Source organism: Schistocerca cancellata, chromosome 7, assembly GCF_023864275.1.
Source record: "Schistocerca cancellata isolate TAMUIC-IGC-003103 chromosome 7, iqSchCanc2.1, whole genome shotgun sequence".
In the NCBI taxonomy this organism is placed as follows: domain Eukaryota; kingdom Metazoa; phylum Arthropoda; class Insecta; order Orthoptera; family Acrididae; genus Schistocerca; species Schistocerca cancellata.
Window position 1 is genome coordinate 595,165,890 of NC_064632.1, and position 14,647 is coordinate 595,180,536.

Below are 14,647 nucleotides of genomic sequence, written 5' to 3' on the forward strand. Positions count from 1 at the left end.
CTATTTTTAAAGATGAATGAATTATTCAGGAAATCTGAGTAATGAAAAAGGTGTCTGCCTTGCCCTATTTTTAAAGATGAATGAATTATTCAGGAAATCTGAGTGAAGGAAAAGGTGTCTGCATTTGCTGCTTGTAAGTTATTCGCCAGTAAAAAGCCTACTGTGCTGCCGGTGGGTAAATATAGTGCTGTCCTTGCCTCTCCTTGACCTACTAAGGAGTACCCACACAGACTTACGATATTACCTTTAGCTTCATAGTCGTCAGATCGGCCAGCCCAAAGATCGCCCGTTTAACCTTCCCACTATCACCCACTCACTCTAAGGCTCAATCTTCATCGGCTCCTACTAAATCACAGGCCCCAAAATCAGACACCCGGCTCTTACAAAAAAGAGCCTATTCGTGAAGATTTTTTACGTACCCAGACCTCACAACCCTCAACTCCTCCTTAGTCTCAGCACCCTGCTTCAAAGAAGACTCATAAGAAAAACAGTTCTTCTCCTTCTCCACCACAGTGTGTCTCTTCTACAGTGCCACGCAGCAGTTGCCGCCCTTGGCTGTCTTCCATGTCGCCAAGAGACATCACTGGCAGCTGATCAACCAGCCGATCACTGGCAAACAGGAGCTGCCCCCAAACAACCTATGGATCAGGATCTTCTGCCTCTGGCTGAATGCCCTTCCATGCCATCAGCCACCGGCTCTCAGCAGTCGCTGAGTTGACAGCAACTTTGGTGAGATTTTTTCTTTTTTTGTCCACCCTATGTCAATTATCCATTGGAATATCCACAGAATTCGCTGTAATCGGGATGAGCTGTCGATCCTCTTATGATCTTAGTCCCCAGTCATCTTCTGTCTTCAGGAAACAAGGCTACACCCCCATGATTGCTTTGTCTTCCCTCATTTCCAATCAGTCCAGTTTGATCTTCCCTCTGTTGCTGGCATTCTGGCACATGGGGGACTTGTGATTTTTCTCCATGATACTATCCATTATCACCCAATCCACTTACACAGTTACTTCCAAGCTGTCACTGTACGTCTTTCCCTTTCTGGATTCACCTGCTCTTATCGTCCACACCAATGGCAGGAGCCGATCTCCTTCATCTCCTTGGTCAGCTTCCAACTCTCTATTTGCTGGTTGGGGACTTCAATGCCCACCACCTGCTTTGGGGATTTCTGTGTCCTTGTCCGAGAGGCTTCCTCTTGATTGACCTCTTCCACCAAGTGGATCTTGTATGCCTCAGCACTGGGGAACCTACATTTTTGTCTGCCTCCACGTCAACCTTCATTCATTTGGACCTTGCGCACGGTACTGGTCGACTAGCTCAGCACTTCGAATGGTTCGCTCATGTTGATACACACTTCAGTGACCATTTTCCGTGTGTCTTTCAATTCCAGCCACAACTGCCATTTGTGCGCTCAAGATGCTGGAAGTTTTCCCAAGCCGTTTGGACACTTTTCTCCTGTTTAGCTACATTTGATGACTGTCAGTTTTCTAGCATCGACGATCAGGTCACTCATGTTATGAAAGTTATTCTTACAGATGTGGAACATTCAACACCTCGTACTTCTCCTTTTCCCCAGCGCCCTCAGTTCCTTGGTGGAACATGGCATGCCGTGATGCAATATGCACGTTTTCTGCCATCATCCTACATTGGCCAACTGTATCCACTATCAGCAGTTATGTGTACGATGCTGTCGCATCATATACAATAGCAAGAAGGCAAGCTGGGATTTCTTTATCAGCTCCTTTAATACCTTCACTCCCTCATCAGTTGTTTGGAGTTGAATCTGATGGATATCCAGCACATCCAGTTTTCCCCCGACCTCTGGGCTAACTGTTATGCAGGATACCTTGGTGGATGCAGTCACAATCTCTAACTCATTGGGTCAAAACTTCTCTGAGATTTCAAGCTCTGATTACCCACCAGCCTTTCTCCCAAAGAAACAGGTAGCGGAAGAGCTCTCCAGGCTGTTCAATACACCCATCACCAACAGTGGATACAGTATATTATATGCTCGGATTCACTCAGCTCTCTTCTCAACCTCCAAGCTATCTATCCCATCCGCCCTCTGGTCCATCGGATTCAGGACTGCCTCCACATGCTCCACTTGGGGAGCATCTCTGTGGCATTCCTCTGGATCCCACGGAATGCTGGTATACGCGGAAATGAGGCGGCCGATATAGCAGCAAAGGCTGCTGTCTCTCTTCCTTGGCCCCACTGTTCACATGGTTCCCTTTGCCGATTTACAGGGCGTTTTATGTGGTCATGTTGCTCTTTTATGGCACACACATTGGTCTGCACTTCAGGATGATAAATTATTGGACATAAAACCTCTTCCCTGTGCTTGGACCTCTTCCTCTCGGTCTCTTCGTCGGGTGGAGGTAATTTTAACTAGACTCCAGACTGGGCACTGTCTTTTTAGCCATCAACATCTTTTAAGTGGTGATCCTCCCCCGCTTTGTCCCCACTGCTCTCAGTCATGAATGGTGAGATACCTTTTACTTCAGTGCCCCTATATTAATCTGCTACACGCCTGTTTACAGCTGTTGCCTCATATATCTTCCGTTTGAATAGCACTTTTCTAAGATTTTCTTCCATTTTTAGTTTCCCTCCTCCTTGAGTTTCGCTCTCATTGCTGCTGATTTGAATTCGTTTTTACACTTCACCAAGCCACAGAATGGGTGCTTATGACCATAGCTGTTTTGCACCCTAAAACCATAACCTAAAGAAACAAAAAAGAAACCTTGCATAATTTCTGCACTTCCTGTAAAGAAATTTCCTATTACCTTCATTGTTAAATAAATTACTTTTACTGTTTAAAATTTGTATTATTACTCAAGAATCCAATCTTTCACCCAGGTTCTTCATTATACAATTTTACAGTTTCTAATCATTTCTTATCTCTAGATTGCTAACAAACACATATAATTTTTGCCTTACATTACTTATTTCTAGAACTCAGGAATGTGCTTGTGCTTTAGCACTTCTTTAAAGATTATCCTATAGTAACCAACTATAAGGATCAAACCTCAGAATGTGACAGTATCCCACTGATGAAGCTGAGAATAGCTAAATCGCATAAATTATTTATTACTTTTCTTTTTTGCCTTATTTCAGGCATTTGCCATTTCATTTCCTTTCAAATTATTCTTTTTTCGATCTTTCCAGAAACCAGTACTCTTTCCACTGTTTACTCGAAACCAGTACTCTTTCCACTGTTTACTCAAAATCCAGTGTACCCCTCTACCTCCTTCACTCATCAACAGAAAATATGAATGGGGCCATCCCTCCAGCAAGTCCACCTGAATGTGGTATAGGTACTCATCAGGGGGAGGGGAGGGGGGGCGGGGGTAACCTACCCAACACAACTGCATACCCTACAATAACAAGGTACATCATATCCTTCCATTACCCTAGTAATGAGTACTCAGGTACTGTTTCCCTTCAGGACTCACCACTGCCCAACATCTCTTCAGTGTTAGCTTGACATCCATTGATTGTTTGTTTGTTTGTGTGTGTGTGTGTTCATTAACCTTTGAGTTCTCAATACTGTGTCATTTATTTTCCACTGTGTCATTTATTTTCCTTTACATATCACCGTCAAGAAAATTTCTTCCTGAGTATTTTTATCTTGACTGATTTATGTATTTATTCCAAACAAATAACAATTAAAATTATTTATAGTGATGTCATATTGATGTATATTAGCTAGTTATATTCTGGGCTGAAATAATTTCTCCATTTCTACATTATATAATTCCCTTTCTGTACGACTTTCTGGCTCTACTAAGAACAGTGCTTAAGGATGTGGTATACCATTTACCTGATGTGGTCCTATGTATTTAGGAAAAAAAATTACTTGTCTTTCTTTTAATAGTAGAGCTTAAATAATGATCACACATTAAAACTGTACCACCAATTTTGAATTCTAGTACCTGGTTGATACTATTCTTTAGCCGCAGATGTTCTCATGCTTTATATTGTAGATTATCCTCTGCTTGCCTCTGTGCATCACTTGTAGTTAATTCTTCCCCTTCAGGTCAACTAAACATTTTTAACAAATGTTCTACATGCGATGGGGAGGTTCCCTTGTTAGAGAAACATGGAAAAAATCAAAAAACATAGGACTAATTTTCAAAGATTTAGAAAAAGCATATGATAAACTCCCGAGAAAACTACTTTGGAGAGCATTTCAGATGGCAAACATAAAGGTCCCTTTAATTAAAACAATACGAGACATATATGAAACTAACATATGTCAAGTGAAAATTAGTGGTACATTTTCAGAGAAATCTAGAACAAGCAAGGGTCTGTTACAAGGTTGCCCCATGTCACCAACATTATTTAAAATCTATATAGATACCAGTCTTAAGACATGTTCTTGTAAATGCAAAGGGAAGGTGCTAGAAATTATAGATGGAGTTTATTTACATCACCTACTATTTGCTGATGATCAAGTAGTTGTAGCACAAGACAGGCATGATGCAAATTACACATTGTAACCAATTAGCAATGGAATACAGAAACTTGGGACTGAAGATTAATTGGCAGAAAATAGAATATCTCACTAATGATCCAGATGACTTGTACATAGAGGTAAAGAAAATTAAGAAGGTCAATACTTTCTGTTGTTTGGGATCATTTTAGAGATGGAGGAAAAATCAGAAGTAGAAATTAATAAAAGAATTAGCAGTGGAAGAAAGGTCATTGGGATGCTCAACTCAATCCTATGGAGCAGAAATATAATAAACTGAACCAAAAAAACCATACATAAATCGATACTAGAGAGCGTAGTTATATATGGAGTGGAGGCTTGGTCTACTAATCTGAAACACACAAAAAAACTTCAAGAAGTAGAAATGGACTTCTGGAGAAGATCAGCAAGAATTTCTAGCAAAGAGATAGTAAGAAACAATGAAATAATAAAGTGGATCGAAGTAAGAGAAAGAATACATGACTGATGGATAGAAGGAAGTTGCAATGATATGGGCGTATAAGAACAGAGGAAGCCAAAATTCCAAAAGTGATCCCAGAATGGGAACTGGAGGGAAAGAACAGAAGAGGATGCCCTATGACCACCTGGCTCCAAAATGTATGATTAACAATGAGATGACTTGCTGCAGAAGAAGAAGACAAGCAAGAGCGAAACACCCAGAAGGACATCCTGAGGAGATAAATTAAGATCGTATGTAACAGGTGTAATAATTTCCAGGTATTTGTAATGTTGGAGGGAAGCCTTTGTCTAGAGGAAAATTTCAATAAATGAAAGAAAGTTATTCCCTCTCTCACTATTCATTGCATATAAACTTTCTGTAGTGGATAGTAACTCATTTACTGTTGTGAATAGTCTGGATGACCTTGTGCAAATCCCACATATATCCTCGGAGCAACTGTTCGACACCATCAGGTGGTTGAACCTCGCTGGTGGCTAGGTGCGACTGACAAGATCCGCATGTCGATGCCACTGTATATAAAGCACGCGCGTGAAGATTGCGCAGGCGCGGGAACCACGTATGCGCAAAAATTTGCAGATAGATGGTGCCAGACTCAAATGCCCTCTGCCGGGAAACATAGAGCGCCCGTTCTGCGCGTGCACTGATGCTGTGTTTACTAACATGCTGCCAAAGTTTGACAGGTCTATTATCGAATGCTCTTTGCTTTCTCGTCGTGATTTAACAGCAAAGAGCTTTCGATAATAGACCCGTCACAACTTTGGCAGCATGTTAGTAAACACAGCGTCAGCGTACGCGCAGAACGGCCACTCTGTGTTTTCCGGCAGAGGGTGTTTGAGTCTGGCACCATCTATCTGCAAATTTTTGCACATGCGTGGTTCCTGCGCCTGCGCAATCCTCACGCACGTGCTCTATATACAGCGGCGTTGACATTCGGATCTCGTCAGTAGTACCTAGCCATCAGCGAGGTTCAACCACCTGATGATGTCGGACAGTTGCTAAGTATTTTGATCAAGTAATATGTCATTCTGTGTGCTTCTTAAAGCTGCCCCGTAAACAATCGTAATATTTAGGCCCAAGCAATTCTAATGTTAATTTCTTCTTTATACCTTGAGACCAATATTGTCATTTAAAATTTTCTTGGAAGTTGCAAGATGCAAATTCTTCTGAATGAGCATTTCCCCACTTGACAGCGTCACCCACAAAATAACTTAAAGCAAAGTCTATCTTTTCCAAATCTTCCCACTTAGGTGGTAAAGATATCGAAAATACCCTTAAGAAGTAAGTAGTGTTTGAATTTTGGAAAATGTTTATATAGATTGCCGTTCCCTAATTACAATTCTTCCAACAGTGTACTTGTGACACTAGCTTGTCCCATGCACTGACTTTCTTTAAATCCATGGTGTGTTTTAGCCAACTCATCCCACAACCATTTCAACTCATTGATCTCTTCCCTGGAAAGTTTGACATGACTCAAATTTTCTGCCTACTCTTGAAGTTTTTTGACCTACCAATGACTGTACTATTTCCTCCAGTAATCATCTGGTGTGAGCAGTGTCCCCATTTCCTCTCTCATCTAATAATTCACTACTGCCTTTTGCTTCTGAGGTTTGACCCTTCACAATTTTACATTCCTTTTCTGTAAGCTCACAGACATTATCTATGTTTTATGCAGCACTTTAATATGTTCATGTAAGTCCTTACTTACTAAGTCACACTGCTGCACAATTTCTGCATGAATCTCCTCTTTCAAAGCAGTGAGTTTACTACGTACCATATTTTCAGGATCTGACTGCAGAAGCTTGTGAGCTTCCTGAATATTGAGTTTAAGCTCCCCTCTTAATTCATTGTTATTTCTTTGTAAGTTGATTATACTGTACTGCATTTCTGATAACTCATTACTGTTCTTACTATTACTGTCTCATACTAATGAGAATTCATTACTAATCCTGTCATTCCTGTCTTTTATATTCTTATTAATACTATCTTCAACCACATAGATACTCTACAAGCCACCATATGATGCATGGCGGAGGGTAGCCTGTACCACCACTAGACATTTCCTTTCCTGTTCTGCTCGCGAATAGAGCGAGGGAAACTTGACTATCTGTATGCCTCCGTATGAGTCCCAACTTCTCATATCTTATCTTTGTGATCCTTATGTGCAATGTATGTTGGCGGCAGTAGAATCGTTCAGCAGCCAGCTTCAAATGCTGATTCTCTAAATTTCCTCAATAGTGTTCCATCCAGGAAATCCCATTTGAATTCCTGTAGCATCTCCATAACACTTACATGTTACGTGAACCTACTGCTAACAAATCTAGCAGCCCACCTCTGAATTGCTTCAGTGCTATCCTCTTGGGTCTTAAAAATCTCCTCCAATTTTGCAAATTAAGTTTTCATATCTGTTCCTTGTGCTTCCACGGCCATTTTCCTGGACCACACAGGCGTATACTGCTAATTAGTAATTAGTCTTATTGCTTCCTGGCCACATTACTAGCTAGTTGTTCTAGTCTCCTTTTACCACAACACAAAGAAATAGTGCTTAAAACTGTAATAATCGCAACTCACCCACTGACAAAACAGCGTGCTTTGGATGAACTGTGACTGCTTTGCAGCTACATTATGTTGTACAGCTATCCCCACATGCTGTGAATACTTGGGGTCCCGTGACTGCCCGTCGCTTTAGACAGTGAGTCTTGTGGATCAGCTGATGTGATGTCAGTTGGCTGCTACAAACTCACCAAGATTCTTCCACATCATAATGCAGAATAATCTATGTGTGTGCCTTGTATTTGTATTTTCTGACACACACACACACACACACACACACACACACACACACACACACACACACACAGTCTGTTGCAGTGGACTCAGTTATTGTATTCAATCACTTTATGTATCATTTGCTTTTGTGAGATTTCTTCCTTTTCTCACAAAAACATCATTAGATATCTTCTTCTTTCATATTTTAACCATTTCTTCAATGACACTGAATAACATGTTCCCCTTTATAAGCCTTGTTGTTCTGTAACAATTTACTGCTGTTGCCCCTGGCAACACATATTTCTTCAATATTTCTTGCTATTTTTCTCCAAATTTGGTCTTTATTAGCTTCTTTATGTCGAAACCGCAACGGTTGATGTCCAGATTATTCTTGAGGGGGAGGTGGGGGGGAGATAATAGTCCTTTTAAAATTAGAAGTATAGAAGCTATCCACTGGACTCCTTGAACTTTAATGGTACGTAGGACTACAAACTTGGACTGCAGCAGTTTAGTATTACACTTTGTTAAAAAAAAAAAAGACTGAGTGTAAGAACTGGTATGAAGCACAGCTAAGTTGTTGAGTAGGGATATCAGATGCGGACTGACAGGATACTGTGGTGAAGAGTTGAAAATAACAGGACAAAATCCAGACAACCAGCAGTAAAAACCGTGGCAGGACTTCTTGATGAAGGATTTGATATATAGTATATATAATACTTCAAATGGGAGCAAATATGGATCCAGAAAAAACCACCAGTAATACAAAATCTCAACACCCGCAATAAACCAGTAGTCTTTGATTTGCCCCACTGTACATGGAAAACAGCAAATAGAATCCATGTGAACCATGGAGTATGCAGACACTATCGTTTCAAATGGCGAAGAGTGCCCAATCCATTTCGTAGTTGTTGCAAGACACCCCATACCGCATAACACGATGTGCAGGTGTCTACTTTAACATTGTATCTGGGTAATGCAAAAGACTACTTGATACTGAACTTGTATCCTGTTGGCTGTATTAGGATACTAAATTCAGCGGTATGAACTACATATAATTTATCTGATTTTCATTATTACCATTGTTTTATATGTGTGTAATTATGCCATGTGTTGTGACATATAGTAAATAACTAAACAGTCGAGCAGTGGAATGCTGAGGGTGTGTCACAACACAGAAGTGGAATGGTGACAGTATCTTTGGTGGTGAAATAGTAAGTACACTCCTGGAAATTGAAATAAGAACACCGTGAATTCATTGTCCCAGGAAGGGGAAACTTTATTGACATATTCCTGGGGTCATATACATCACATGATCACACTGACAGAACCACAGGCACATAGTCACAGGCAACAGAGCATGCACAATGTCGGCACTAGTACAGTGTATATCCACCTTTCGCAGTAATGCAGGCTGCTATTCTCCCATGGAGATGATCGTAGAGATGCTGGATGTAGTCCTGTGGAACGGCTTGCCATGCCATTTCCACCTGGCGCCTCAGTTGGACCAGCGTTCGTGCTGGACGTGCAGACCGCGTGAGACGACGCTTCATCCAGTCCCAAACATGCTCAATGGGGGACAGATCCGGAGATCTTGCTGGCCAGGGTAGTTGACTTACACCTTCTAGAGCACGTTGGGTGGCACGGGATACATGCGGACGTGCATTGTCCTGTTGGAACAGCAAGTTCCCTTGCCGGTCTAGGAATGGTAGAACGATGGGTTAGATGACGGTTTGGATGTACCGTGCCCTATTCAGTGTCCCCTCGACGATCACCAGTGGTGTACGGCCAGTGTAGGAGATCGCTCCCCACACCATGATGCCGGGTGTTGGCCCTGTGTGCCTCGGTCGTATGCAGTCCTGATTGTGGCGCTCACCTGCACGGCGCCAAACACGCATACGACCATCATTGGCACCAAGGCAGAAGCGACTCTCATCGCTGAAGACAACACGTCTCCATTCGTCCCTCCATTCACGCCTGTCGCGACACCACTGGAGGCGGGCTGCACGATGTTTGGGCGTGAGCGGAAGACGGCCTAACGGTGTGCGGGACCGTAGCCCAGCTTCATGGAGACGGTTGCGAATGGTCCTCGCCGATACCCCAGGAGCAACAGTGTCCCTAATTTGCTGGGAAGTGGCGGTGCGGTCCCCTACGGCACTGCGTAGGATCCTATGGTCTTGGCGTGCATCTGTGCGTCGCTGAGGTCCGGTCCCAGGTCGACGGGCACGTGCACCTTCCGCCGACCACTGGCGACAACATCGATGTACTGTGGAGACCTCACGCCCCACGTGTTGAGCAATTCGGCGGTACGTCCACCCGGCCTCCCGCATGCCCACTATACGCCCTCGCTCAAAGTACGTCAACTGCACATACGATTCACGTCCACGCTGTCGCGGCATGCTACCAGTGTTAAAGACTGCGATGGAGCTCCGTATGCCACGGCAAACTGGCTGACACTGACGGCGGCGGTGCACAAATGCTGCGCAGCTAGCGCCATTCGACGGCCAACACCGCGGTTCCTGGTGTGTCCGCTGTGCCGTGCGTGTGATCATTGCTTGTACAGCCCTCTCACAGTGTACGGAGCAAGTATGGTGGGTCTGACACACCGGTGTCAATGTGTTCTTTTTTCCATTTCCAGGAGTGTATTTGGAACTGAAGCGAGAGTGAAGGGGACGAGGCTTTAAAAAAGTATAGTTGGATGAAAATTGGTCGTAAATGCACTCTTGTAATCCAGGTTAGGAACGGCACCAGTGAGTGGTAAGCAATGTGTTGTTTGCAGTTGGGAGAGCCAGCCATAACAACTCTCTTCCATCTGCTGAGTAAGATATATGAGACGGATGAAATACCCTCAGAGTTCAAGAAGAATATAATAATTCAATTCCAAAGAAAGCAGGTGCTGACAGGTGTGAAAATTACCAAATTATCTGTTTAACAAGTCATGGTTGCAAAATACTAACACACATTCTTTACAGAAGAATGGAAAAACTGGTAGAAGCTGACCTTGGGGAAGATCATTTTGGATTACAGAGAAATATAGGAACACGTGAGGCAATATTGACCCTACAACTTCTCATACAAGATAGATTAAGGAAAGGCACACCTACTTTTATAGCAAGAAAGTTTTTGATAATGTTGACTGGAATAGTCTCTTTCAACTTCTAAAGGTGGCAGGAGTAAAGTATATAAACCAGATGGCATCTCTAAGAGTCAAGGGGCACGAAAGGGAAGCAGTGGTTGAGAAGATAGTGAGACAGGGTTGTAGCCTATCCCTGATGTTATCCAGTCTGTATATTGAGCAAGAAATAAAGGAAGCAAAATAAAAATTTTGATGAGGATTTAAAGTCCAGGAAGAAGAATAAAAACTTTGAGGTTTGCTGATAACACTGTAATTTTGACAGAGACAGCGAAGGACTGGGAAGAGCAGCTGAACGGAATGAACATTGGATTGAAAGAAGGATATAAGATAAACATCAACAAAAGCAAAATGAGAAAAATGAAATGTAATCGAATTAAAACAGATGATGCCGAGGGAAGTAGATTAGGAAATGAGAAACTTAAAATAGTAGATGAGTTGTGCTATTTGAAAATAGTAGATAAGTTTTGCTATTTGGAAAGCAAAATAACTGATGATAATCGCAGTGGAAAGGATATAAAATGTAGACTGGTAATGGAAAGAAAAACATTTCTGAAAAAAAGAAATTGGTTAACATAAAGTATAGTTTTAAGTGTTACAAAGTCTTTTCTCAAAGTATTTGTGTGGAGTGTAGCCATGTGTGGAATGAAATATGGACGATAAACATTTTAGACAAGAAGAAAATAGAAGTTTTTGAAATGTGGTGTTACTGAAGAATGTTGAAGATTAGATGGATAGATCACATAACTAATAAGAAGGTTCTGAAAGGAATTGGGGAGAAAAGAAATTTGTGACACAATCTGACTAGAAGAAGGGATCAGTCAGTAGGACACATTCTGAGATATTAAGAGATCAACAATTTAGTACTGGACAGAAGTGTGGGGTGTAAAAATTGTAGTGGGAGATGAATACAGTAAGCAGATTCAGAAGTACGTAGGTCGCAGTAGTTACTCAGAGGTGAAGAGGCTTGCAGAGGATAGAGTAGCAGGAAGAGCTGCATCATACCAGCCTTTGGTCTGAAGACTACTACCACAACAACAACAACAGCAGCCCACTGTTTGTAGAGCAGTGTTATGTGACTGCAGAAGGAACTAAGCTTCGCAGAGTTTCTCCAACAGTTTTGGAATTTGCTGAAGACTGATTTTATATTTGATGAGTTTCTGCAGTTGTCACGCTCTCTATGCCAGATGTAGAAGTATGAATCCGGAATTTCACTATAGATGGTGCTAGCTGTCAGTGTAGGGCCCGTGAGGCCACATCTGCAGTGCCATCTGTTTCCTGTAATGGCTGTCAACGAATATCAATACACAGTAACCCAAGTTCCACATATTGGTATCTGTTTCCAACATGGAAACATGTAGTTTTTTTTCGCATGCAAACTATGATTTGCAGACAGCATTGGTTTTCTGTTATCATATGATGAAAACTGCTGCAGAATTGCATCGAATGTTTGTTGAAGCTTTCGGCAGACATACTCTTGAGAAATTACTGTGTTTACAGTGGTTCAAAAATTCAAAAGTGGTGATTTTGACATGAGAAATGATGAGCATAGAAAACTAATGAAAAATTTTGAAGACAATGAATTGCAGGTTTTATTGGACGAAGATGATACTCAGACTCAGCAGGAACTCACAGAACAATTGAATGTGATGCAGAAAGCCATTTCTCTTTGATTTAAAGCTATGGGAAAGGTGCAAAAAGTGGGAAAATGGGTTCTTCATGAACTGAATGAAAGACAGCAAGGAAATCGAAAGGCCACTTGTGAAATGCTGTTTGCCAGATACAAAAGAAAATCTTTTTTCCATCAAATAGTGACAGGTGATGAAAAAGGATGTATTTTGAGAATTGTAAGCATCGTAAATCATGGTTGAATACAGGCAAACCATCGACATCCACTGTGAGACCAAACTGCTGTGAAAAGAAGGCAATGCTCTGTGTTTGGTGGGATCAGAAGGGTGGCATCTATTATGAGCTGCTGAAACCTGGGAAAATGTTAAAACTGATCGCTACCAACAGCAAGTGATCAATTTAAATCAAGCATCACATGAAAAATGACTGGAATATGGAAAAGGCAGCACAGTCAATAGTGCTCCATGATAACACCCCATCAAACACAGCGAAACGAGTCAGGGAAACAATTGAGAGGCAGTCAGTTGGGAAATACTAGGGCATGTGGCTTATTCTCTAGACTTGACTCTGTCTGATTATCACACTCTTGCTGAACAATGCTTCAATTCATATGCAAATGGATTGCTGACTAGTTCGCTTCAAAAGAAGAACTGTTTTTTTGGCATGGCATTCATAGCCTGCTGGAGAGGTGGGAGAAATTTATAAATAGCAATGGAGATTATTTTGAATAAAATATTGTTTATCAGTTTCAAACAACAGGCATGTAAACCAAATTCCAGTTTCACACTTCTACATCTGGTAGTGCTTTGGAAAGGCATTTTACACAATTTTGTATGTAAGTAGTGTATCAACTCCAAATGTCTGCTATCTGTTAAATCCATTATGTATAATAGTTGCAAGCTATGTGGCTATGCAGTATGGCAGAATAATATTTTGCTAAATTGAATTGAATGAAAGATGAGTTACATTATGCCTTTGACAAGCTAGTGTTAGTCATATAATCATCAGTAATCCAGTTACAGTAACCATGGCTTGATATTAATTTTGATTGTATATAAGAGAAAAACAACACCAACCATTCTGCAGGCTGATGTATGCCTCTTATCTGTGGTAATGGAGCAAGTTCTTCTATGGCAGTCTTTGAAGGGGCATCTGTATTTGGAGCTACTGTCTTTTCTTCTTCCAGTATGCACAGTTTCTAGTTCTTCATTCATTCCTTTCATATTGACATGTAAACACTTATCTTTCCACATCAATTACCGTAGTCCAGCTTACAAGACATCATGAAAGGTAGCACTGTATTAGAACCATTCCTAATAAAACAGAATATTAGTAGCAGTGTGGAATGTCGTGTTTTTAGGCTATATATAATGAAGATCATATTGCATAGGTTACAAATAAGATACCTCAACAGTACTTGTAACCATGAGTTATCCATTATACGTGCGTGTCACATCAGTGACAAATAGGTTTACACATGTTTATTTCATAGTAAGAGAGCCACAGCTAAATCTACGTTTACAGGATCAGTGTTCCCACATATCATTTTGATATTTTCCTCAGCCAATTATTTTTGAAACATTGCCTGAAATAAGACTTTCCTTTTGTTAACTCTTAATTAAGACCTTTTATTGCCATTACAATAGGACTATTGTGGTTTTTTAAAGTGCATTTGGAATAAAATTTTCCTAATGTGTATTATATGACTTTTCAGAAATTTGCTGCTTTACAAACACATGATAAAGAGGTGTTGTATAATGGGAATATTATTGCTGAGTTAGAGAAATTGGCGAACACATTCAGAAGCTGTGGAGACCAATGGAGAGCACATGGATATGATAAGGCAATTGCCTCTATTAAGTCACATGGGAAAAACATTAACAGCTATGAGGTAATTACACTTACAGCTGATGCTGCTAGATGCTGTTGGGGACCTCATATAACACATTTAATTTTACAGGAAGCTATATCCTTGCCAGGAATTGGAAAGAAAATGGCAGAAAAAATTATGGAGATCATCGAAACTGGAAAGCTTCAGAAAGTTGATGAAGTGTGCAATAGTGAAAAATCAAAAATTATCAGTTTATTTACACAAATATGGGGTGTTGGACCAGCAACAGCACAGAGTTGGTATGCACAGGTACTGCTGCTGTTCATAGTTGTGTTA

General features: G+C 41.1%; 1 protein-coding gene across 2 annotated transcripts in view; it reads left to right on the forward strand.

Moving 5' to 3' along the window:
• The window catches only part of LOC126092283 (DNA polymerase lambda-like), a 161,664-nt gene that overhangs the window by 34,162 nt on the left and 112,855 nt on the right, over positions 1-14,647 (forward strand). For both annotated transcript variants that reach the window (XM_049907800.1, XM_049907801.1), the window contains exons 2-3: positions 14,195-14,371; positions 14,441-14,620. In XM_049907800.1, coding sequence (XP_049763757.1) covers positions 14,195-14,371; positions 14,441-14,620 — 357 coding nt within the window. The remainder of the gene's footprint in view (positions 1-14,194; positions 14,372-14,440; positions 14,621-14,647) is intronic.